Source organism: Python bivittatus, unplaced genomic scaffold, assembly GCF_059951505.1.
Source record: "Python bivittatus isolate LINGU-HERP-01145 unplaced genomic scaffold, Pbiv_v1 ctg000980_np1212, whole genome shotgun sequence".
Lineage (NCBI taxonomy): Eukaryota > Metazoa > Chordata > Lepidosauria > Squamata > Pythonidae > Python > Python bivittatus.
In genome coordinates, this window is record NW_028277125.1 from 3153530 (window position 1) to 3178917 (window position 25388).

Genomic DNA, 25388 nt, shown 5'->3' on the forward strand with positions numbered 1-25388 from the left:
GCGACCGGCGCATGCGCCGAAGAGAGAAAGGGACCCCCACCCCCTCTCCGTTGGCTGGTTTGCTTCGCGTCTTGTGTGGCGACGAGACCCGCGGCGGCCATGAGCGGATTCGGCGCTGGGGCGGCCCCGCTCCAGAGCAGCGGCAGCGAAACGCTGGAGAAGATCGACATGTCTCTGGGTGAGGGGCGGCACTCGGCCTCGGCGCGGAGGGCGGTGGACGACTGGACGTGGCGGCGGGGGGTGCTCGGGCCGAACCATGCGGACCCTGGCAGGGGGTGGTCGGGTTGAACCATGGGGACGCGGGCGGGGGGGTGCGAGAGGCGCTTCTGGGCCAGAGGAGGGCGTGGCCCGAAGGCGGGGGCGACGGGTCTCTGCCCTCGAGGAAAGTCTCTTTGGGTCCGGCCGCTTCCTGGCCGCTTCCTGGCATTGCCTCGTTCGGGGCCAGTTGACTTTGCGGTCTAGGATTTCCGGGTGGTCTCCCATTCAGCTATTAACCAGGCCCAGCCCGCCTTAGTTTTCGGAGAACAGCCGGGGCTTGCTTGCTGCTCTCTGGCGTGGGTTTAACAACCCGTGCCTTAGGGCGGAAAAGACCAAGCTGGGATTTGGGGGGGAGGGGGACTTGCGCTATTCTGGTGCAACCAACATCTGTTTGAGTCTTACCGTTGCTCGCAGCGCCGGGGCCGAAAGCCCTTGGCTCACCCTTGCTCGGTAGGTTGTCTGTGCGCCGCTGAGACAGAGGCTAGACCAGCGCTGGCATTTGAACCCTGCTTTTCTGCATGTGGATACCCTAAATTTGTGGATGTGGATACCCACAGCACCCGGAGCCTGTGTTCGTACTTCATGTTATGCTGGGATGGATAAAGCATAATTAATTAACATGGCTTAATAATGTGGCATTCTTTCCTGAACGTGTCTGTTGTAGACGGTGGTTGGGTTTTCCACAGCAAATTAAACCACAAACTGCCCACCCGTATTTTAGCCCAAACTAGCAAGTCATTCACATGTAATGAGAGTGGCTTACAGGATGAAAAACAATAAGGGAAAAATGAACAGTTACAAAAAGCAAGATGGTAGCACATAAAACCCAAATGCAATGATGATGGTGGAAAATCTGTTTATTTGAGAAATGTACAGGCAGGTAGCTAGGAGGGTCAAATGATTAAAAAGTTGTCAGTGAAAGATTTGTTGAAATAAAGACTTTTCCAGTAAGAATCTAGAGAAAAGAAACCTGGCAGATCTCTGCAGGATTAGGGTTAGGAATTGTCCTGTGTATTTATTAGGTTTCTATTATTATTACCATATTTTTATCCTGCCTTCCGGAACTTGACAGCATACACAGTACTCCCTCCTCCCATTTTCCCACAACCACAACTCTGTGGAGTAGGTTGGACTGAGAGAGGGACAGCCAGGGAGCTTCTGTGGCTGAGTGCAGAGAACCACCGAGGTGGTTGGAGAAGGAATGTGGCAGTGAGCAAAAGTTGAATTAAATCTGGGAAAGGAAGAAGGTGTTAGAAAGAAACTGAAGATTGCCCTGTCTGGATTCTTTTTGGCCTGAGAGGGAGGGAAGAGAAAATGCCCTCTGTTTTTGAAGATTCTGTTACCGTAGCCTGGATCAGTGTTTCTCAACCTTGGCAGCTTGAAGATGTGTGGACTTCATCTCCCAGAATTCCCCAGCCAGCCATGAGATGAAGTCCACACATCTTCAAGTTGCCAAGGTTGAGAAATGCTGACCTAGATGAATAAAATAAGGCTCTTGTGTTTCTTGTTTCCTGACCTGGCCTGCCTTGACATTGAGGGGGAGGTGGAACTGGGCCTTCCTACTCTTATTTGGACACCTTGAGCACTACCACCCCCAACTTTCTTGGGGTAATCTCTGAACCGGCCCCACCATAGGTCATTTCCTTCCTGTCTCCCATATGATTGGTCATTGGTGCTCAAGTGAATCTGAGAAATGGTGATGGCCTGGCTCCAAGTTCTCAAGGGCTTGCATTATAATACTTACATTTTAAGTTGGACATGGAAACAGATATGCAGCTAGTGATTATTGAATAGTACGTTCCAGTTTCAGAATCCCTGATAATAATCTGGAGTCGGCTTTCAGAGCCAGTGAAGATTTCAGGACTGCTCTTGTTGGAGGCGAGGGTTGGTTCTTCAGGAGGGTGTCAAATTCCTAGGCAAGGGACCACAGACAGCTTTAAAAAGTTGATCAAGAAACTGCTTTCATTACAAGCTATTTGTATAACCTTTATTGCTTATCTTAGCAATAGTCAGCAGGGTCCAGAATGAGGAAAGCAGTATTGCAGTGTGGTGCCGCAGGCTCCGCCCCTTCTACATCATGATATGTAGAAGAGGGGCGGGGCTTGTGTCATGATTCTGCTTTCATCAATTGACCCTCCTTCCCACCCCCATGGAGGCAGCTGGCGATAGTTGTAAATTATTATATATCGTGTTCCTAAAGAGAAGTCATGGAGATAAACTTCTTAACATGCTTTCTGAGTGCTGAAGTGATTAAATTCGGTGTCTGAATTAACTTTTTTTTCTCACTGTGCCGACCTTGACTCACCTCTTCTACCTTCCTTGCCTCTCGGAACAAGAAGCTTTGCCTGTTTTCCTCCCCCCATCCTTTCCTTTTGTTTCTGCCCTGAAGAAAGACTTTAAATTGCGGCTTGGCTCGTTTGAGTGTTCTCTCACTGCTCCCTTCCCCTGCCTTCCTTTTCCTTCTGCCTTCCACTCTGATCCAACTTATTCTGCTAGCAGGGAGAAAGAGGTGGGGACCGGAAATCAGGCAGCTGGGTTTTTTTGCTGCTTGCTTCGATTTGCTGTGTTCCCTCCTTCCTTCCTGAGCCAGATCCTCCTTCCTCTGCACGCCCCCACCCCCAGCCCTTTTTGCTCTGGATTCGTCCTGCCTTTTCTCCAGGGGCTCCACCATCATTCCAGGCCAACTTTTTTGAGCTGTGACTGCAGCAACTGGTGATTCTTAGCAATAACACGCAGCAGCTGCCCTGAACTGTCCCGTACATTGCCTTAAAAAAACTTGCCTTCCTCACCTGTCACCCTTGTGGCTATATACAGGACTGGACATTCACCCAGGCAAAAGAGAAGACACTTGCAGAGTTCAGCAGCCACTGTGATGAATCATGTGAAGAAAAAACCAGAGGCATTCTTATAAACTGAGCACCCTCTCCCGTCCAGAAAGGCAGTGCCGTGAAGAAAGCATTGTAGTAATCAAGGCTGGGATAACAGGCCTGACTTCTCCAATCAGGGCTGTCCAGAAATCTTCTTTGATGCTGGAAGAAGGAAGTGCTGGAACAAGCAGACCTCACAAACCTGTTACTTTAAAGACAGCGCCTCCTTATTCGGAACAGGATGCATTTTTTCCTCCTTGTCTCATGGCCCCACATCTGGGATCATGACTTCACCTCTGTGATCAACTTGCTTGTTACCTGCAGGCGTATTTACGTTTTGCATCCAGTCTTGGCTAGATCCCATCATGGAAATCTTATCCTCTCATATACTAGAGACAGGCTTTACATTTAGGAAAGTAAAGTAGGCCCTGACTAGCTGGGCTGGGAAAGTTCTTGGTAGGTGGCTGCTAGTATGTTGGAGACTTATAGAATTAAAGGGTTTTTTTTATTCTTGGAGACTTCTAGGATAATAGAAAAGAAGAGAGCACTCAAGAGCGGGGGGTCTGCAAATAGTGGATTCGTTGTGTGATGGAGGTGCTATAACTTTTTGGGGTTGAGCTAACCGGCCAGGTCTACCGGGGCATTGCCTGCTGGTCTATGTTGAACTTGAGCAAGTGATCTCACTCCTGTGGTTACCTTCCCCCTCTCTCTTACACTCACATACACACCCACAGGATGACACCTCTGTGCTGTCCTGCCCTAAGCAGTGCTCATCCCTCCCTCCCAGGGGAGGCGGGAAATATTGCCACATGGTTGCTCTAATCTAACTGGTGTCTTTCAGCCACTCCCAGTGAGGGAGGGCAAAAACAATCTGTGTGCATGTGGCAAGTGACGATTTGTGGCAGCTACTCTGAGGTGGAAGGGACCTCTGTGCTTTGCAGTGGTATCTAGGTATGAGGACTGGATCCATTTTATGTACCATGGTGGTTAAAAGTTTGGGAGCCCTTTTGAATTTTCAATATTTCTGCATAAATATGACCTAAAATGGGATCTGTTTTCCAAACAAGTCTTAAAACTAGATGACAAGAACCCAATTAAACCAGCGAGTCAAAAACATTGCACTTGTTCATTTATTTATTGAGGAAAATGATTCAAAGCTACATATTTGGGTAGGTGGGGTGGGCTCAGAGAGAGGGACTGGCCCAAAGTCACCCAGCCGGCTTTCACCAGTTTGAGAATCCTCTTTATATCCAAGATCATAATTCGCTTATAATCACCCAGCTCCCTTTGAATTTCCTGAATGGGGAAGAGCAGCATTGCATCCCACTTGAGGGCCACCAAGATGTTAATTTGAGACTGGACCTGCCGGGCTACCCATTGTCCTTTCTGTTCTTCTGCCCACACCTCCCCTGCAGGCTTATACACAAGACTGTCCAGAACCGCCTGCTCCCTGATGGCGGTTGTTGTTATCTGTCTACCCATTTTTTAAAAAGGGTGATTCTCCCTTGTGTTTACAAGGTGTTTCAATCCTGGTCAGTGCGCTGTATCTGAAACTTAGTATACACCCAGTTGCTTCCTGACTTCTTCATACTCAGACCAGCACTTCAACTCTGATGTGCTTATGGTCAACCCTATTTGCAGTATCAAATGTTGTTTCTGACATAAATTGTCACATTCTTTTCCCCTCGGATCTGATTGCCTTTCAAATTGTCTAGCAGCCAGATTTACAGCTCTCTCTTTGGCCTGGCTTCAGTTTCTGTTTCTAAGAGCAGCGCCGGCTTGGACTTGACATCTTCCAGCCACCCAAATATGCCATTGGTGCAGTGATTTATATCCGTATGCGGATTTTTTCTTTTTCTTCTTCAGGCAGGGAGATTAGAGAGTTACAGATTATTTTAAATTTTGCTTTTCCCCTTTAGCTTTCTCATCCCCCTGTGCAATCCACCTTTCCACAATTGTTTCATGTTTTCTGCGGGGACCCTCTTCAGCCCTTCAGATCTGTTTTTATTGTAAGAAGAGAGCTGTGTCTGTTTATGGCGCAAAAAATCAGGAGGGGTTCAAATCTGTTTCTTATTGCTCCCTCTTCTGTATCTCTTAGCTGTGAAGATCCATTTGTTCTACTTTTTGTTTTATTTTTGACCTAGGATTGTTTAATTTGACTCTCTTCCTCTTACCTTTCTTATATGGCATCTTTTCCAATTTAATAGATGTTTCCCAAAAGCTGAACCTAAGCATTAGGCTCTGAGGATACTTACAGGTAGGATCTATAAAACTAGAGTTTCTGTTCTTTTCTTTCACACACGCATAATAGACTTCCAAGGTCCCCACAACGATTCCTTTCCAACAAATATTGTTAGTCTAAAGTAGTGTTTCTCAACCTTGGCAACTCTTAAGATGTGTGGACTTCAACTCCCAGAATCCCCCAGCCAGCTGGAGAATTTTGGGAGTTGAAGTCCGCACATTTTAGAGTTGCCACGGTTGAGAAACACTGGTCTAAAGTATTTACAAAACAATGACTGGGGTTGATTCATAGCAGTTGGGGCTGGTGTCTGCACTCAGTGGTTGAACTGCAGAATGATTTTGCTTCTTGTGTTTGGATTGGAAAAGGTTTCTGCATTTTTAGCCAGTCAGGTGCCAGATTTTCTGTAATCTGCCAGACTGATAGATCGGAATCTCTTTTCCCTATATGTGCCTTCAGCCTTTCCAAAAATGCTGCAGCCATGCGCATTCAGCTTTGTCTGTTGGTTGCTTTCTGCTGGCCCTCCTGTACTTTCCCCATTTATTTTATTTATTTGTTTTTTTAAAGTCAAATGCTCTTTTTGTCAGACTTTTTACAACTGTGGCTGCAAGTGTTTGGAGAAGAGCCTGAGTGTTGTGCAGTGCTGAGCATTTATTTTTTTAATAAAATGTATGCACCACTTGCTCCCTTCCTGGCTCTGGACAATTGACAAAGAATAACAGCATTATTAAAAGCAAGAAATATAAAACAAAAAAATAAATAAAAACATTAAAGCATAAAGATTAAAAGGGGAAAGTTGTTAAACTTCTCCTAAAGTGTAGCTAGGAGTAGGCTTGCTTCAGTCATATCAAGTACATCTGTGCACAGTGGACCATCTGGGGGCAGGCAGTCCTGTAAATTGTTAATGCCTAAGCCATGTAAGGCTTTATACACCATTGTTACTACCTTGAACTGGGCTTGGGAGATAGCTGTAACCCATGAAGCTGCTTTATCCTGATGGTTATTTATTTATATTTCAAATTTAGTCACCTCCCATCTCACTCAAGGAGCGACTCTGGGCGGTTTACAATAAAACAAGAATAAATACTAATTAAAATACAATAAAACAATGTACATAAATAAATAATGTATTCCAAGGAGCATCTTCAGGGTGCCAGCCACGCCCAGGGTTGGGTACCCCTCCTCATGCCCCATGTGAGTTGGCAGAGCCAGGTCTTCACCCCTTTCCAGAAGGCTGAGAGAGTGGGGGCCCACCTCACCCCAGAGGAAGAGTGTTCCATAGGGCAGAGGCAATGGCAGAGAAGGGTCTCTTCCTGGGCCCTGCCAGTCAACATTCTTTTGTAGGCAGGGTCCATAACATACCTTCTCTACTTGACCGGGTGGGACGGGTCAGCATAATGGAGATGAGACGGGACCTCTGAGAGATACCACTCACCATGCAAGCCATTCTATTCTGGGCCAGCTGCAATTTCTAGACCACCATCAGAAGCAACCCCGTGAAGAGTACATTACAGTAATCCAAGCTTGAGGTTACCAGCACATGAATCACATGAGCAAGGCCTTCAGAACAGTTGAAGCTGATTAAGGCTCTCCTTGATATCAGTGTGATACTGGCCGATCAGCATCTCTGCTGAATCCAGAGGACTGTCCAACTGGCTGAAAACTTGCACCCCCACCAGGACAGGCTTCTAAATCCTGAAGTTCAGTCTCTGGAATCAGTAAGAGCTTATATCCATCCAGCTTACTCTACACATCAAGCCCTATATAGCCAATAGACATGGGGAGGTTCTGGGTGAGCCTAAGCTCCCAGGAAAGGAGAAGGATAGTTGAATAGCATCAACGTAGTGATGACAATATGTTTCAGGCCTTCAACTCATCCTTCCCAGCAGCTTCACATAGATATTAAACAACATGGGAGACAAGATACAGTCTTGCTGGAACTTGCTTTCTTCAGGATAATTCCAGAGCATTGAGCAGATGTCCGTAGCAACATCTTCTAGTGACACCCAGAGAGAGGTGCAGAACTGGTGCATCTCCACCCCAAGTGCTCCAGGAAGGTACTGTGGTCACAGATAGCAAAAGCCAGCAGGAGATCCCAGAGTATCAAGAGGATTTCACTTTCCCTGTCTCTGGCTTGCTATAGATCATCCATCCTGCCAGATATGTAACAATATGGATGACTAGGACTGTCTCCCTGCCAGCTATAAATCTGATCTCAAATGGAAAGAATCGAGATAATCTCTTTCATCTAAGAGCTGCTGGAGTTGCAATGCCCCTTTTCCCCCACCTACTTGGCTAAATAAGGAATATTGGTCACTGGTTGTTAGTTGTTAAAGCCAGATGGTTTCGAAGATGGTTTCTTAGGTAACAGCTATACCACCTCCTTTAAGGCGGCAAAATAAGTCCACCTGCACAAAGGAAATATTAATAATCTGGATGACATTGGAGGGGCAGAATCTTTAGAGGCCCTTATAAGGCAAGTCAGAGAGGGTCTGAACATACAAGTAGTGATTATGAGTAGATCCAAATAACAGATGTTATTAGACTGTGGTAGTTACTCTAAGTACTGTATTGTTTACAACACCATCAAGTCAGCATAAATTTGAAATATTTTGTCCACAAAGAACCACCCAAACTGTTCACAGTGGAATTCAGGTGGAACCTGGGCACCAGACTGAAATACTGAAGACCAGGTCATCTGCCTGACAATCTGAACAGCTTGCTAGGACAGTTTTCTGTGGATACAATCAAGGATGAGGCCCAAGACCTCTTTTCTTCCCTGATTGCTGACATAGATCTGATGATGATCCTTCCATCAACTCATCCCTGAATCCATACCATAGTTACTCAAGGCCTTTACTTTATGCTTTGTATCTCATGAAGTCCCTGTATTCTAAGCTTCACCAGACTTCTAATAGGTCATTTGGTCAAACTGGGGGGTGGGGGTCTGCCTGGAATCCAGTAGGATCCATCATTTGCTGATTGGACAGGACTCTAGTTTTGTTGCTATCCCTGCAGAAGAGGAGAATATTGTAATGAATTTAACTTTTAGTATATAATCACATAACCATAGAATAGCCATGTTTATCCTATTCATGAACTTTACTAGGAAACTCACGTTGCTGCAATGTTGGAATGTTGGAATGTAAGCTAGATACCTTGTACGAATGAGTTCTCAACACTGATAAGGCTGGAATATTGGTGGGTGTAAGGAATGCAGTGAATATCATAAATTTATAAGATAATGGAATGAGAGGTACCATCGTAACAAGTTACCCAACTGTTCCTAATGTGAACTGTTCCTGACATGCACTGTTCTTGAGATGACCTGGAAGAAGTGTTCACCAGAATTCTAAGTAAACAAGCTGGGTATAAAAGAAAGGATGGAAACCATACTCACCTCGAAGTGTGAGACGACTCTTGTTGGAGCAGGGGACGCCCTGAGTCTGATTCCCAGCCTGCTGTAGCACAGCCTGATCAACTGTGTTGAGAGTGTATGTAAGTATTCTATCTGAATGTGTAGCCTAGTTGGGCAAGAAAATTGACAGGAACTTGGGGAGCCTAGTAGGGCAGTTGCTTATTGATACACTGTTGTTAGCTTTATAGGGCATCTTTGTTAGCCTAGTTGGGCATGTACATTTATTGCTAGCCTTGTTGGGCATAAAATTTATTGTAATAAATATTACAAGAAAACAAATTATATGAATTAATCAACATTGATTAAACACTTGATTTGCTTTCTGTCCAAATAACACAAGAATAAAAGAACTAATTTTGAACCCTGTTTTGAGTGAGTTGGATTCAATCATTTTGTAACAATATGTTGTAATGATGCAATCCCCACTAGTTAGAGGTCCACGCGTGGCAAGCTGAGCACTACCCATAGTCTAGGTAGCTATGGAGGTTGTGCAGTCCTGAGCTGCACATTTTAGAGTAAATGTTGAAATTCCCCACCTCCAAGATCACTTCAGCAGTGCAGCTGTGCTCCAGGAAAATCCTTGTATTTGTCTGACAGTTCAGAAAGAGGTATGTGGCCTTGAGCCTAGTAAAGTTCCAGATAGGGGGTCTGAAAAGGAGATAACATCCTGGGGTACAGTTGCAGCCCCTCCCCCTTTTTTTCTAAGCACAATTCACAGAGTTTTCTTTAACAGGATTTATCAAGGTAGTTGAGATGGAACCAATTTATCCTCACATATATTACAGTGGAAATTTTCTAATTCTCCTTCTAAAGCCTTCCCATGAATTTGTGTGGAGGCAGGTCTCTACACTGACAATGGGGAAAAGTTGTTATTATGTAGTCTCTTAAATCTCTGTCATTCTGGGAAACAACTCTTACACTCCTCTCCGCAGCCAGTAGGTCTTCACCAGTTGGGTATGCCATAGTTAGCTGCTGATAAGTGGGCTCCAGTAGGCCCTCCTGCCCTGTTAACTTCTTAAAATTTTTATTTTTAGGGATTGATCTGGCATTCAACTGGAATAGTATCAGGGCTGTGGTAACGCTACTTGGCTGTCCTATTACAGTCGGTCCTCTCTCTATCTGCTTTCCCTCCCAGAACAGAGAGAGGACCCATTGTAATTGCATGAATCCTGCCTCCTTTGATTGTCCCATATCTTTCCTTTCCCCATCCTACTGGAACAGGGGAATTAATGCCAGAACACATCTCCAGAATACAAATAATTTCCCCAAAGATACCACAGCTTAGTAGAAACTAGGAATGGGGAAATCCCTGCCAGATTCAATGACATCAGTTAACAAAAATGAGAACAGAAGAGAGGGAGGTTTCCTGTCCCAGATCTCATTCATTAGCTATAGGCCATAACAGCTTTGCTCAAGCCGCCTCCACCAGACCCAGCCTGTTACTCCTCACTCAAATGTACACAGGCAGGTCGCACCCATAACTGGCTGGGCTTTCACACATCCCCTTTCTCCACCTCAAGGCCTCTTACCTGGAGAATGGATCAAATATTGAGCCCTGCCCAGCTGTGCGGTTTTGGGGAAAAGCAGAGGTGCAGTAAAGAGTCATCCACAGACATTGTGTGAGTACTCCTGCACCCTTGGAAACACTGCTTGCCTTCAGATCCAGAGTGTTGGATGGCCTTAACAAATAACTACTGTTCTGCACTGCTTCTTTGTCCTGTAATTAATAAGACGGGTATTGTGATGTATGTGATGCTGGGAAAGATTGAAGGCCAAAGGAGAAGGGGACGGCAGAGGATGAGATGGTTAGATAGCATCACTGAAGCAATGAGCATGAAACCGAGCAAACTCAGGGAGGCAGTGAAGGACAGGAAGGCCTGGCGCGATGTGGTTCATGGGGTCACGAAGAGTCGGACATGACTTAACAACTGAGCAACAACAACTGTGACTTCGGTGTTTGCGACCACAACGGTAGGCATCTTCCCTACCTGCTGGGATCAGCTGATGCCCATAACATTCAAGGCTTCTTCCTGACGTCAGATGTACGTGGCAAATTAGGGAAAGTAATGCAAAAGGTGGTGGGTTTTCTTTACTGCATGTGGAAAGAACTGAATGAATAATGCATTGTTTTGCCACAGCATCTCCAAGCTGGAATGGCAAATGTATTTGTTTGGGGTTTTTTTATTTTGTTAAGCCTCCCCCCCTCCCCGGTGTTCTCAGGGTGTTGCAATCCCGTTTCTGGGACAGAAAATGCATCATCCAAGGATGCATATCTTATGGAAAAGTGCAGAAAACAGATTTGATGAACAGCACAAGATCTCTGTTGCATGACAAATGGACAAATGGAGAGAATCTGAAATGGACAGGTTCATCCATCCCTAGTTGAGAGTATGTAAAGTATTGTGTTGCCCAAAGGACTAATTCAGATTTGACCTGGTTATGAATTTCCCAATTATCTTCCTGGAGACAGTTTTATCCAATTCATTTTCCAAAGTTATTAAGTGTCTAACAAATAGCTCTCTCCCTTGAGTGGCCTGAGATAAAATATGTGGTGGTAGAAAAAGATTGTGAAGATGAATTTGCTAAATTTCCTCTGGCATCACTTTCTAAATTTAAGTTGAAACAAGGGCACTCTTAGAGATTTCTGTAGGGATGAAGAAGGGATGCTTGGTGAATTACAATAGCTTTTGTCAAAGAAAATTGGGGCACTCAGAATTGCTGACAGAAGTAACTATCTTAGTGTCTGCAAGTGTAATGTATTTTCAGTTCAAGGATCTTGAATTGGCTCTTGTTCTCTGTATTTAAATGTTAATTCTCCTGCTTGTGCAGGATAATTTATTTTAATTCTGTCCTGCACCTTTCAGCGTTGTCAGAGCAATGGAGGAGTCAGAGAACCTTGAATAGAAGAAAGAAAAGGCTCATCTAGTATGCCTTGTTGCATCTACGTGTAAATCCTTCCTTGAACTGTATGAATACTGTAGTGGCATGGAAAAGTCTTATTAGATGCAACTTGGTTTTTCTTGCACAGTGTTGCATATGTGAGGAAAACCACTGTTTTATCTGCGGCAACTTCTTTGATTGTGTAGAAGAGATTTCTGGACTCCTACCTAACTGCTTTGCCCTGCGAAACTGGCCCTGGAGCTTTTCTGTCCTCATTTTTTAAAAAGCATTTGTGAAAGGCATGGTTTAGTAGAGAAATGAAGCTGCTTTTCACTTTCAGGGTCTGTCAGCAACCCTTGAGGTCTTCAGCCATCATCTTCCTTTGCTACTTGAGGGCCTTTCAACTGCAACTGTTTCAGCACCTTTTTTTTTCCTCTCTGACCCACATGGGCACATGATGTCTATGAAAGCACAGATCCACCTTTCCAAGGTGCTGTCTCCTCCCTGTTTTTGGAAGGTTTTTGGAATGGATCACTTCAGCTGGTTTGCTTCAGCCATTCACCTCCTGTTTCTTCCAGCTGTTGCAGTCTGTGGTTTCTATCTTGAGAACTTACGGCCAGGAGCAAACCAGCAGAGCGCAAGGGTTAAAGTGGCAAAAACCTTCTGTGGTTGATCTCTTGGTGTAGCCCAGAATAAATAGATCCCTGGGGGTGGGGTGGGGGCACTGAAGAGCAGAAAGCTGTAGGTTGCTGACTTCTGATTTATAGTCTGGGAAGGGCTGTGGATAATCTTAAATGGTACCTTTGATGAGCGGTAATTCTAGCTGGAGAGTTCAGGGTTTAATTTAAATGGGCAGTATGGATTTCGGTGCCAGATTGGGGCTGCACATGTTTACCAATTCTGGGAACTGAATTAAAAACTGCAGGATTTCACGCACATGATGGAAGTATTATGGGTACTTTGCCTGAGAGATGTCTTCAGTGCCAAACCACTTTATCTTTCACAGATGATATAATTAAGTTGAATAAGAAGGAAGAGAGGAAGCAGTATTCCCCCAAGATGAAGAGGGGACTTCAACAGAATGGCACACGACAATTCAGGATGAGGAGAATGAAGTGGGGAATTCAAGAATACTCAGGTAAGTTGAGTCTGGAACATGGTTGGTTTTCACAGAAATGAGCAGGAAACAATTTAAGACCTCCCTATTTGGCAGATAGTAAATAGATAACTCCTAATCAAAGTGGTGGGTGATATATATCTCAAGCAGTGGAATGTTATGGGATAAATCAGTGTTTCTCAACCTCAACAACTTTAAGATGTGTGGACTTCAACTCCCAGAATTCCCCAGCTGATGTCAGCCCTTCAAGGTAGTCCAGACAAGAAGCACCAACCATGAGTACTAACACTACCTTTATTTTAAGGTTACTATAAGAGAATCTTGCAAGTGTGAAAGCAATTCTCCCCTCCCTTACTTTTACTTTCCAGAAAACTAGGGAGGGTCCCTTCTGAGACGTTTCCCACACCCCTTTTCCTTCTGTGGGCTGAGACCCCTTTTGCATGACAATTGTCTAGGCTTCGGCTCTTCTTCCTGTCTCCCAAGGTCATTCTCACAGAAGAATAAGCTCTCTTACAGGAGCTTATATATTCTGGGTTCTTTATTTCTCTTTCACAGGTTTTGGCAAGAACCATTTAGGACGTCGAAAGCAGGTGTCGGGGAAGAGGCGCACCTACGGCATTAAGACGGGCTTGGCAGCGAGGAAAGCCATGGGAGCTCACAAAGGCATCAGCCCCCTCAACAGATCACCCCTCAGTGAAAAGGTGCTACATGAGCTTAGAGCAGGAGAATTGATCTAGCTTTCTTGGGTGGTTCGGCCATGATGCCTCGTCTGCACTAGGAGCATCCAGCCTGTGTCCTTCCCATTCATGACTATACATGCGCCTCGATAGGCTCTCCCTGGCAGTTGGATTTTACAGTAACAGCAGCTTCTAGATTATTTTCAGAGGTAGCCCAAAATAGAGCACATCACAGAAATACAAATGAAAGGTGGGACCACTGTGGCTTGGACAGGGGTAGGCAGCCTTTTTGGACCAGGAGATTTGGAATGATTAGGACACGTGGAAGGCACCCTCGGAAAATGGCTGGCATGGGAGATGTGTCTTGTCCCTAAACAGTTGCCTGTCTCAAAAACCATTTACCCCAAACTAACTGTGTCCCTGGGCAGTTGTCTTACCCCTGTTGTCTTCCTAATGGTAGAGCAGAGTGGCAGGAGAACTGGTAACCCAGAGTAGTGGGGTTCCTCCTGGGCAGACATCTGTTAGGGATGCTCGAACTTGGATTCCTGCACTGAGCATGGAGGGGAGTCCATGGCCTCCAGGTTCCCTTTTAGCTCCAGGATTTCATGATCCAAGTGGGCTCTGTGCGTGCCAAAGCGTTGCTGCAAATAATGCACGGGGCTAATGCTTTGCAGTATTGAAATTCCTATTTACAGCAGAGTTTGGTGGACGTCAAGGGAAATGTCTAGGGCAACAGTTACCCATCCCTGGCCAGATTGTCTTTAACTAGGGACAGTTGTGGCTGGTTCTCAGCCCAAACTGGACCAACTGGACTGACCATCAGGTTATGAACCTGCTTCTTCTGGGAAAGTCAACCGTATCCAGAGCAAACTGTCTATCCAGTTTCCTGGCCCTCAAACTGCTGATTTAGAGCAATGAGGTTTTATGGAAACTACTGATTTTAAGAAGCTTCTCTCCAAGTGAATAGATATAAAATGAGGGTCTTACATTCTTTTTACTGATTTATACCAGGCTGTTGGCTCTCAAATGGGTAGGGCTCCTAGAGAAGGTTGCAATCAAAACTACTAATCAGAAAACAAATATGAAATAAAGGAGAACTCAAACGGATGATAGAAGTATGCAAACTAACCTGGCTGTGATGTAGCCAGAAAGCCTCTCACTTACGCTCCCATCGGCGGAACGTGCTGGAAGGGGACCGAGTTTTGGTAGCCTGGAGAATTGCCCCCAGGATACCAAGTAGGAAATAAGCATTATCTTCGCTAGGTTAGAAGCAATACAGGATCAGTGCAGGTATTCCCAAGAAGAGAATCAGCAACCATTTCTTGGAAGTGACCGCTGTGGACTTATCTGCAGATTTGGCCTGAAGATGGCTTCAGATGTTTCCACCAAAGCAGCTGGAGACATATTCAGGCTGATGCGTCAGACTGACTTTTTCTTTCAAACAGGTTTATAATGGCATAATACAGTCATATAAGAGTGGTACGATTGCGGCAGTATAAAAATCTAATGAACAGTAAAAGTAGTTTAAATGAACCTCCCCAGATTAACAGCAGATGATCAGTAGAGAGAAATTCTAAAACCACTCTGCTTGCCAAAGGCTCATTAAAAAAAAAAAGGCAGGCGAAGTAACTTTCTGCCTACGCTGCAGTCATAAGCATGCGTAGAACAGAACAATGCATGGAGCTTTACCGATTGTGTTCAAAACATCCACTTTGTTTCTTGTTTATGCAGAAGAACCAGTTCAAAATAAGGTGTGGCCTGGCCAGGAGCTGAGATATACTGAGTCTAACTGATGGACAATTTCAGTCCCTTCTCACGAGCTTAATGAAATGTGTGTAGGAGGCCATTGGCATTTGGGTCCCTGCTTTGCCTGATTAATAAAAAGAGGGTGCATATATCCTGTATAAAATCATTCACTCTGGCTCTTTTTCTACTTAGTGGGATGACTCAAGGGTCCTTGCTCTCTCAAGGGAAGAACAACTTACCTTACCCAGACTATGTAGCGCATTTGTGCGGTGTCTCGTGTATTGAGGGTACCGTATGGCACAGAGTGATTGCCCAAAGCCTTGTGCCGGGTATCCTCTGCCCCCCAAAGAGCTTCTTTCTAGCAGGTTTATGAAGGAAGAACATTTAAATCACACAGCAATAATTATGCTGAGGTCTTGATCAGATTGAAAGAATTTGCTCTGCTTTTTCCTGCCTTGCTTGCTCTCCATCACAGCATTAGAAACATTTCTATTTAGAAACTCTCTTGATCCTTCAGGGCGTTTTACTGCTGGATTTCCAATGTTCTCAAAAGATGGGATGTTGCGCCGGCTCCAACTCTGGATCTTGCGATCTGGCGCTCTGTGGTGTTGGGGGGCATTTGATCTTGTTTTGCTTCTCTGGAAATGTACAGGCCTGACTTTGTGTGTTTTCCTAAAGAACATGCAACGGAACTACTCTGTTTTGAAAAGGAAGATGCCCGTCCAGAGGCAGTCCGAATTACAGAGAAAGCAAGGGTCTCGTCTTCGAAGGCCCACCTTGCTAAATCGAAGGTAAGCTGCCGTGTCCTTTTGGAGAAGCTTCCTGCAGCTTGAACTTGGGGGAGCCCCCAGCTGTCAGGAAAGACGCTGCTTATTGATACTAAGGCAGTCCCTGTCGCAGATCCTGATTTTCTGCCGTTTTGAATGGAATTAATTTCAGCGCTATTTGGAAAAATTAGGCAAATCACCATTCTCTTTTCCCAGGCTACTAGAAGGCCCCATTATGTCAGAGTTTAAAAAGCAGCAGTTGTTGAGTTTGGGCCAGCCTCCTCACAGAGTTGTTGGGAAAAGGCAAGGAATAGTGGGCCCGCTGCCTTGAACTGCTGGACAAAAGGCAGGATATAAATCTGACATAAGCCTGGATAGAACAGAACAATGCAGGCTGCCATCTTGGGCTTTTACATAAAACAAGGATATATAAACTGGATTTTGAATGATAGATCAGATTAGGGCATGTTGGGGGGGAGGGGTCCATTAAAACCATTCTTGAATACTTCAGCAGAAGATTAAACTAAAACATTAGTAAACCCTGGTTGGTTGGGGTTTTTTACTTTTAGGTAGCCTCCCTGCCTTGAATAAGTTACTTTAACATAAGCATCATGCCCTGTTAATTCCCTGCCTTGTATTTACTGATTGTCTACTGACCAGTCCTGCAGTTGCATGGCAATAAGTCCCATTGAATCCAGTAGGAATATATTTAGAGTGGCAAGCATAAGATTCAAGTAAATGCTCTCTTCTTTAACTTACATCCATTTAAGGCACCGATCTCTCAGTTGGATCTTGTTCCATCCCTTGGATTTTTGGCTTTGTGTCAAGGCAGCTCTGTTTAGAAGCTCTCGAATGTGTGAATATTAACATGATGCACCGTATGTTAACTAAAGTTGGAAGTAGAAATGTATTATGCCTTCCTTTTTTAACACAGAAGAACAAAGACCTAGCATGGAACATTTTCTGCAAAATGGATGGGCAGTATAATTCTGTAGAAATAGTCGCTGTGCAAGTTAGCTTCCTGCTTACCACTATGTGTGGGAAACAGGGCTGTTTTTAGCTAGTTGTGGAAATGGGGGTTGTCTGTACAAAAGTACATGTGAACTATTCCATTCTGCCCTTTCTGTAAGCATGGCAGGATTTTGCTACTGTGGTGGATGGGTGTCTCGGTGTGTCTGGCAGTAATTTCACCTTTCACACACACCAAAAAAGTATAACACACCAGCCTGTTAGAATTTATGGGATTACTTCGATAGGTTCCATATTTATCGTGGGTGGGCAGTGTTGTAACTGGGAGCATCTCAAAATATGTATCAGCGAATTTGCTCAGAGTCAGCTTTGATCTGCCCTGTCCTTATCTCTGTGACTGACAAAACTTTAGATTGTGACCCCTTCAAGGTGGGGAACTCCCTTCTGTTGCTCTGAAACAATATCGTGATAGTTAGTAAATGATACAAGGACAAATGGTTATGATTCTTTTGCCATGTTTACAGGCCTAGCATACAGTCCCTGTCTGCCAGAATTGGGAATAAGTTATACCAGCAGAAAGATACACGCCAAGCAACGTTCCTCTTTCGGCGGGGCCTGAAGGTATTCCTCTCCCTGCATTTCTCTGTTGGAAGGACCTGCCAATCTGGGGAAAGGCTGAAGAAAACATGGATATCCAGTCATTAAACCAGAGTCTCCTAAAGATGCCACCGTTCTGCAGATCTTAAGATCTTGCCACTCAGAGGTTGCCTCCTGGCAGGGGCGTTTTCTGTGAGCAGGAGTGACATAGCTTTTGCTTCATACTTGGTAGCATTAAAAAGTGACTTTGTACCACAAAGCGTACTTTGCCCATTAAGAGCCGGAGCACGGTTGGTGTCTACAGCTGGCAGAAGACCCAAGGGGGTCATGACTGGATTAAAGAAATGCATATAAAACACTGGATAATTCACTGGATCAGGGATATCTGCAAGGCATGTTTAAAAAAAAATCATGTCTATGACAGTGTGTCTGAAGAGGAGCTTTAATGGCACTGTCACAGCCGCCATCATGACTTTTTTGACCATGCCCTGTGAACACCCTCAGCTGAATTATAAAGCTGATGAATGTTGAAGATTCCCGTTTGGGTGTTGTGCATCCTTGGGGCAATCTTGCCTTCCCTGCTCCAAACAAACTGGAAGGAGTGGTTAAATTCTAGCAGTTTTTGCAAAAGCCCATAAGCATATAGTAAACACGGGGAATTGCTGCTTTTAGCTGGCTTTCCAGCTGACAGTCCCAGACCGTTTTTTCCCTGCATGCTTCAACTTGCTTGTTTTCTATCCTTTGGTGGCTGAATCCCTCCTTTTTCCCCCCCTCTCCCAGGTACAAGCACAAGTACATCCAGAAGATGACCTCAGCAGCCAGGGGGCCAAAAGAACCCGCCCGTAGGTGTTCCGAACACAATGACTGAGCAATTACAAAAGCGTAACTCGTTCTCTTTTGACGGTAGATCTTAATGCTGGATTTTTTCTAAGGGCTGGTGCGTCTTTGATTCTTGCGAACGCATCAAAGAATAGCAGCCTAAGAATTTCATTGTGTTGGGAGGAGGAGGTGGTGGCAGCTGGAGAAATGAGAGGTGTTCAGTAAGGGACATCTCTGATCCCATATTCTTGATTGTTTTGTAAAACTATCTTTCATTCTGGAAGTTCGGTTTCTGCTAGGCAGTCATGGACTTTGCTAGCAGGGGAACGTTTTGTATAAGGGGGCAATGGTATGCTTTATTACTTAAGAGCCCATTTAAACTACACGGGACTGGCTTCTCAAACATGCCAAGGATCAGCCTGTAAGCTGCTTTTAAATAGCATTTTAAAATCCTTCAGGAGGTTGCAGGGAGTTTGATAGCTTGTTCCAGGAGTACCTTAAGAACTCTAGGAAGTAAATTCTGTGTGTGTTTCACATGCATGGTTTGCGTTTTTAGGAGGGAAGAAAAGTGTCCCTTTGGGAAACAGGCTGCTCTTTTGCGAAATCACTCTAAAGAAAGCTAGACTGGAGAGCTGTATGCGACTTAGTGTACATGGGACTGGGTTTAGAAATGGACTCAATCTGTGCTTTGTCTTTGGTGGCCTTGTTAACAGAGAAAGGAAGCTGGTTCTCTAAAAAAACCTCTCTAGGCTAGAACGGCAGTTATGCAATGTTCTGAAGAGACACCATGCCATAAAACAACTGTTCGGGCCTTGCTGGTCTTTTAAAAAGAAGTCCTTTGAGTAGAGTTCAAGCCCTGATGACTTCAGGGATGCATCCATGTAAATCTTCTCATGGAAGTGGTTTGCCATGGTTCCCTTTTGGAATGTTTTTCTACTTCTCTGACTAGCCTATAACCCCGGGATTTCCAGGTCATTCTCTGCAGCTGTAGATACCTGCCGAGATAGGAAAGTAGAGTTAAGAAAGACGAATAGTGTGGTATAATTAGTGGAAAGCAAGTAGCCTGGGAAAACCTGGATTCAGTCATTTGAAGCCGATTTCCAGCATCATAAATGCTAATGCATACACACACAGATATAGATGCAAACGATGCTGTATATCCGGTGTCCTCCATTGTTATGAATTATAGCAAAAAGTATCAGCTAGTGAGGTTTGTGTGATATGTAATGAATTTACTGTAAATTGTTTTGGAATCAATGAGTTGTGCTTTTCAATCAGATGGCGAACGTCCACCAGAAATGGAGGAATTTTGACCATATCCATTGACAATCCTGGTGCTGTTCCCTCTCCAATGTGAGTAAAGCAGCTTTATTTTCCATTAGAATATCCTGCAGAGGCTTGGTAGCAAGGATATTTGTGGGTTGATGAAAAGAAGTATATGGTTGGTGAGCTACCATAACTATCATCTAAACCAGGCTTTCCCAACATGGTGCTCATATAATGGATTTCCAACCCCGCAGTCCTCATCAAGCTCTTTGACAGATGCCCCAAAGTGATCATGATTCTTTCTAAGCACAATTCTCATAGAAGTGTAGCAAGAGTTGTTGAGAAGAATGGGATGGGTTCCAAGAATTCCAGCAGGTCACCTATTTGCCATTTTGATTGATTATGTTCCACCAAGTCAGTGTCAACTCTTAGCAACCACATAGATAGATTTTCTCCAGGAGGATCTGTCCCCAGCCTATTCTTCAGGTCTCCCAATGGTGAATCTATCCCCCTTGCTGCTGGTCTTCCACTTCTTCTCCTTCCTTCCACCTTTCCCAGCTTTATGGACCTCTCCAGAGAGCTGGGTCTTTGCATAATGTATCCAAAGTATTATCATTTGTGCCTTGAGTGAGAACTCTGGGTTGATTTGTTGCATGATCTGTTTGTTTTCTTGGCTGTCCACAATATTCTCAGGTGTCTTCTCCAACACCAAGATTCAAAAGTATCAAGACTCTTTCTATCCTGCTTCTTCAGAGTGTCCATAGAGCGTCACGGGGAAAACCACTGCTTGCACAATTCTGATCTTTGTAGATTTTTGTAAAATTTCCCATTTAGGAGTAATTTATCCCCATGTACATTTGGGCAGAGACTTTTGGTTTTCTTCCTAACAGCCTTCCTGTGGCCTGTCTAGGAGGTGGGTCTGTTCACTGACAGCAGAAAAGCCTGCAGATGGCTGTTTACACAACTCAGCCCTGAAACTATCAGTCTTGGAACCAACCAGTATATCCCCCATATGGGTGTATAGGGGCCCCAAGTTCAGGAAGGCTGATTTCAGCCCAGCATCACCACTGGGGTCTTCTACTAAAATTCATTCTGCTTCCCTTTCATGTTTGGTTTAACAGTTAATTGTTGTCTCCTGGTTTTTTTTTTAGTTAAGGTGAAACAAACATTTTGTTGAAACTGTTCAGTGTGCTATCACAATCTGTTTTCATCCTGCAGCTCTTTGAAGCCGAGACTAACCAGCACTCCTATACCTCCCTTCCTTATGAAGAAGGAGCAGTCAGAAGAGAAGAAGATTCCCAAAGGCGTCCCACTGCAGTTTGATATTAACAGTGTTGGGAAGCAGGTTTGTTGCTCTGAGCTGTTCTTCATCCAAGAATGGGCGTGTGATGCTGTCAACCCATGATAAGCTTGGGCTTCTGCATTGTATTTTGGAGCTTGCTGTGGGGGTTGCAGAGCACTAGGTCTTCCTGATTCAGTCATTCTCAGCAACTGGTATGTTTCAAAGGAAGCTGGAAGTCTGAGATAACATTTCCTAGCCAGGGTTTTGCTTTCTGTCAATCTGTTATTTTTATTGGATTTAGACCCCACCTTCTACCCCAAACCCCAGCCACATTGGTTAAACTTAACCAAGTAAAACAAAACGTAAAAATAAATTCATTAAAAAGTATATAGTTCAAGCAATAATAAAACCCATCCTCCTAATTTGTCTTTCCCCTCAATAGTGCATTCATTTTTTTAAGGGAAATCACCTCCTTCTCTGTCCTTCATATTTGCTGGGCCTTTGTCTTCTGTCTTGCCATTTGAACTTCTCCAGTGTGTCTTGAAAGAGCCTACTGTACTAAAATGTATCTGGGAAAGATTAATCTCCCCAGCCCCCATCCCATCAGGCTTACAGGTAGTCCTCTGGTTTCATCCATTCATTCATTGACTATTGAAAGTTACAACGGCACTGAAAAAATTGACTTATGACTGGTCCTCAAAGTTCCGGTCATTGCAGCACCCCTGTGGTCACGTGATCAAAATTCGGGCGTTTGGTGATCAGCCCACATTTATGACCTCAGCCCACCACCTCTAGCTGACCTTCATTGTCTTCTTCACCTGCCCGCCCTCCACTGGACTTGCCGACACGGGGGTTTCGTCAGCCATGCTGTGCAGGGCACCCTCACAGCTGCCTCCCCCTCTGGCCGCCTTGCTGCACGGGAAGCCCTTAGCTGAGCAGCCACCAAGAATCGTTGCCAGGGATCCCAGCCATGCATGGGGGAGGTGCTGCGGAAATATCCCCATCTCACTGCCGAGCAGGATTGCCCTGGCTGGCAGTGGCGCATGGTGCAGAGGACTCATGACCTCAGTCCCTTCCCTTCCCGGTGGGGCAGTGGCATTCCCCTGCCCACATTCCCAAGCACCTGCCCAGGGCACCTGCCCCTCCCCACCCATAGCTTTCACCCACTGGGCTGCTTGCCTGGGACTCCTGCCTCTTCCCATGTCACAGTCATGCGAGGTCCTTGTTTAACGACCCACACAGTCCTGGAGTTAGGATGGCTGCTGGGACTGCTGGGATTGCTGTTGCCTGAGCTATGTGGTCGCGTGACATTGCGCTCTACAACCGCATCGCTTAGCAATGGAAATTCTGGTCCCAGTTGTCATCGTAACCCAAGGACTACCTGTATCTCTCTTACTCTTAACCTCACAATTCTTCTTTCCCACCACATACTAGCAGATGAGAATCTAGGGGTTCTTGTCTTCTGAACAGTGGAGGGTTGGGAAATGCTTTCCCTTTTTTAGCACGCATCTCCCTTTGCTCATTCTCCCACCAAGTTTGTTGGAACGAAGGAAGCCGGGAAAGGCTTATACTAAGGTCAGGAGCAAGATTGGTGCTGCTTGCTCGCCCTCAGGGCCTGTTTGATGAGAGGATGAGGAGGACATCCATGCCGAAGAATCATGTTCTTCAGACTTGGCCTGCTGAGCTGCTTCAGACAGTGAGTCAAAGATGGGAATTAGTTGCTTCCTCATTCAAATTGCCTGGTGGTATGTCAGGATCTTCAGGACCACCCCGCAGTTAGGATAGATAAACTGGAGCCAGTAATTTGGCCTTAGCAGACCATCCTGTAGCATCATAGAACTGTAGCGTTGGAAGGGATCACAGGGATTATCTAGTCCAGCCCTCTGAAATATGCAGGAAGACCAACTAAACCATTTCTGAGAGGCGATCAGCCTTAAAAACCTGCAATGATGGAGAACCACAAGCTCTGTAGGTCAACTGTTAGACTGTCAGCCCAACAAGGTAGATCAGACTAAGAAACTAATGCCGAATAGATCAAGACTACTTTTATTGTAACAGCTACAGTAACGGAATCTTGCAAGTCTGAATGTACTTCTCTCTCCCTCACTTTATCTTTGTGTGAGCTAGGGAGGGGCTCGTTTGAGACGTTTTCTGAAATTATTTCCTTGGCTCAGGCTCAAGCCCTGCTTATCTGACTGTTGCCTTGGTAGCAGCTCTTCCTCCTGTCCTTCATGGCCATTCCCTACGTCACATCTTCTACATGGACAGATCTTATCATCAGGAGGGTTTCCCTTAGACTTAAATGAATCTAGGTAACCACAAGTTATACCTGTTATTTCTGGTCCTAGTTTCTGCAGTGGTGGAAAATATTCTTGACCGTGTTCCCTTTATAGGCCTGAATAGGGCTGTTGCATTTCCCCTTGGTCTTCTTTTCTCCAGATTGAACGTCCCCAGTTCCCAGCTTGTCTTCATAGGCACATCAGGTTCCTGGGTCATGTTTGCCACCCTCTTATGAATCCTCTCTACCCTGTCCATATCCTCCTATAAATGTGGCGCCCAAAATCGTCCACAGGACTTTCACGTTGCTTCAATGCCTATTTTAACATTCAGGAGAAAAAGCCATAAGTTGGTTACTTGTGCCACTTCAGCCTGCCTGAGTGGGGTGGAGTTCATAATAATTATAATTTCTCTCTTTCCTGCTTTACAGACAAGCATGACCCTCAACGAGCGCTTTGGGATCCTGAAGGAACAAAGGACAGCTCTCGCTCAGAATAAGGGCAGCCGTTTTGTGACAGTGGCCTAGAAGGAGGCCCTACCTGAGAGGGGCCCTCTTTTGAAGAAGCTGGATAGACTGTGGTCCGGAAGTCACAGGAGATGTTGGACTTTTGTGTCAAGGTGCTGACGGAGCTGAATCCCTCTCTCCTTCATTTACCGCTTTTACTTTAAATAGTTAGAAGAGAACGTGACCCTCTCATGATATAACGAGAAAACGCAGTATGCTTGGTAAATAGAGTCACATTGCCTGGATGTGGGAAGATCCAATTAGCCCCAGCAAGAAGGGGGAAAGCATATTTACTTTTTATTGTTCTTGTGGTTGTTTTTGAAGCTGCCAATGAGTGTTGATGCTCCACCCAGCACGGCAAAGTTGAGAAATTGTACAATTACCCTCCGGTCAGAGTTAGCTTTAGTCTTGGGCATAGGCCTTCCAGGGAAGAACAGCTGTTTCTGCTCTTCTTGAAGCTTTTCAAGCTGTTTCAGCTGAAAGGTCTCTGCACGTCTTATTTTCCTGTAGCTCACCCAAACGCTGGAAGCAAAAGTAACTTGGAGACTGTGGGGGTGGAATAACTGCCCCACCCTTGGCCAAGATGGTGCGATGGCGATTGGGGATCAAAATCGAGACCTCACTGGGATGCCAGCAAGAACCTGGTCCATATGCTTGCAAAATAAATGTGTGGGTGTCTACATGGTAAAACATTCAACCAACTTCAGTTAAATTTTGTACTTTGATAACAAAGCAAGCTGCTGGTTTGCTTCAGTTTGTCATCAACCAAAATTATTCTTGGATCATTTAACGTTACCTGATGAGTTTTGTTGATTGTTGCTTTGTTGTGTAGTGAAAATGTGCACTTTGTGACTCCTATACTTAGCAGTAGTTCCAACAAATGAGCTTTGTGGGAATCAAGGGACCTTCCTGTTGTATCAAGGGATCAGAAGTTGTGGAGTCAACATCTCAGCATACACCCAAACTCTTTGCATGTTTGATTTTTACTTCAAATGAAGTGATATTTGGAACCATAACATGAATAATGGAACTGCCTGCAGTAATATCCTGGGTTTCTGGACTTAAAATATTCATAAGAGGATACTGACTGGTTGGCCTAGTCTCAGAAGCCTGATATACGTAACAACTGTTTATGAAATCTCCAGTTGATTGTGGAGTCCAAAGCAAAGAACTTTGGGGCAGTCTTTAGAACGGTCATATGCCCATGATGATTGATGTTCTTCTTTTTCTGATTTTTTTGAGATACCTTCTATATCATTACAATGTAAAAGGTTTGGGACATTTTTTTTTAACTTCAGTGCTAAAAATTTTTGTTGAAGTCTGTTAAAACTGAAGTAGACCAGCCTTCCTTTAACCTGGTGTCCTCCAGATGTGCTGGACAAACTTCCATCATTCCCAACCAGTTATGGACATTACAGGAGTCAGTCCACCCATCTTGCGGGCACCAGATTGCAGAAGACTGAAATAGACTGTATGCTGAGAATCATCCTGTGTTTGGTTTGTACCAGGATGCAGTTAAAACAAACAAACCTTTTGCATCAACATGGATGCAAAACATTGATGCAATGCATCTCGAGAAAGCTAGTTTGTACTTAAGGAGAATATACTTTAAACTGTACCTTTGGGTATTTTTTTTGAGAAGTTAATACATTTGGATCTATTCTAAAGCTGTTGGACTTTTTAAAAATAAAAAAGTTACAAGTT

The 25388-nt window shown here is 44.7% G+C and overlaps 1 protein-coding gene across 2 annotated transcripts; it reads left to right on the forward strand.

The window, feature by feature from the left end:
- On the forward strand, positions 1-25388 carry FYTTD1 (forty-two-three domain containing 1). Of its 2 annotated transcripts, XM_088131664.1 has the most exons (10): positions 7481-8862; positions 10303-10401; positions 12669-12800; positions 13335-13480; positions 15881-15993; positions 17463-17559; positions 18316-18377; positions 19633-19707; positions 20839-20965; positions 23610-25388. In XM_088131664.1, the coding sequence occupies exons 3-10, from the start codon at positions 12722-12724 to the stop codon at positions 23703-23705; spliced, it is 795 nt and encodes a 264-aa protein (XP_087987790.1). In that variant the 5' UTR covers positions 7481-8862; positions 10303-10401; positions 12669-12721; the 3' UTR covers positions 23706-25388. The 2 variants fall into 2 exon arrangements, with proteins under 2 accessions (XP_007435865.1, XP_087987790.1); XM_007435803.3 differs by lacking the exons at positions 7481-8862; positions 10303-10401 and adding an exon at positions 1-178.

What these genes read in the sequence shown, in the direction of transcription:
- FYTTD1 (XM_007435803.3), top strand. Translation starts at nt 100, where the DNA reads ATGAGCGGATTCGGCGCTGGGGCGGCCCCGCTCCAGAGCAGCGGCAGC. An exon ending in CCCACCTTGCTAAATCGAAG is followed by an intron (nt 15,994 to 17,462) that starts GTAAGCTGCCGT and finishes CCATGTTTACAG; the next exon opens with GCCTAGCATACAGTCCCTGT. An exon ending in GGGGCCAAAAGAACCCGCCC is followed by an intron (nt 18,378 to 19,632) that starts GTAGGTGTTCCG and finishes CTTTTCAATCAG; the next exon opens with ATGGCGAACGTCCACCAGAA.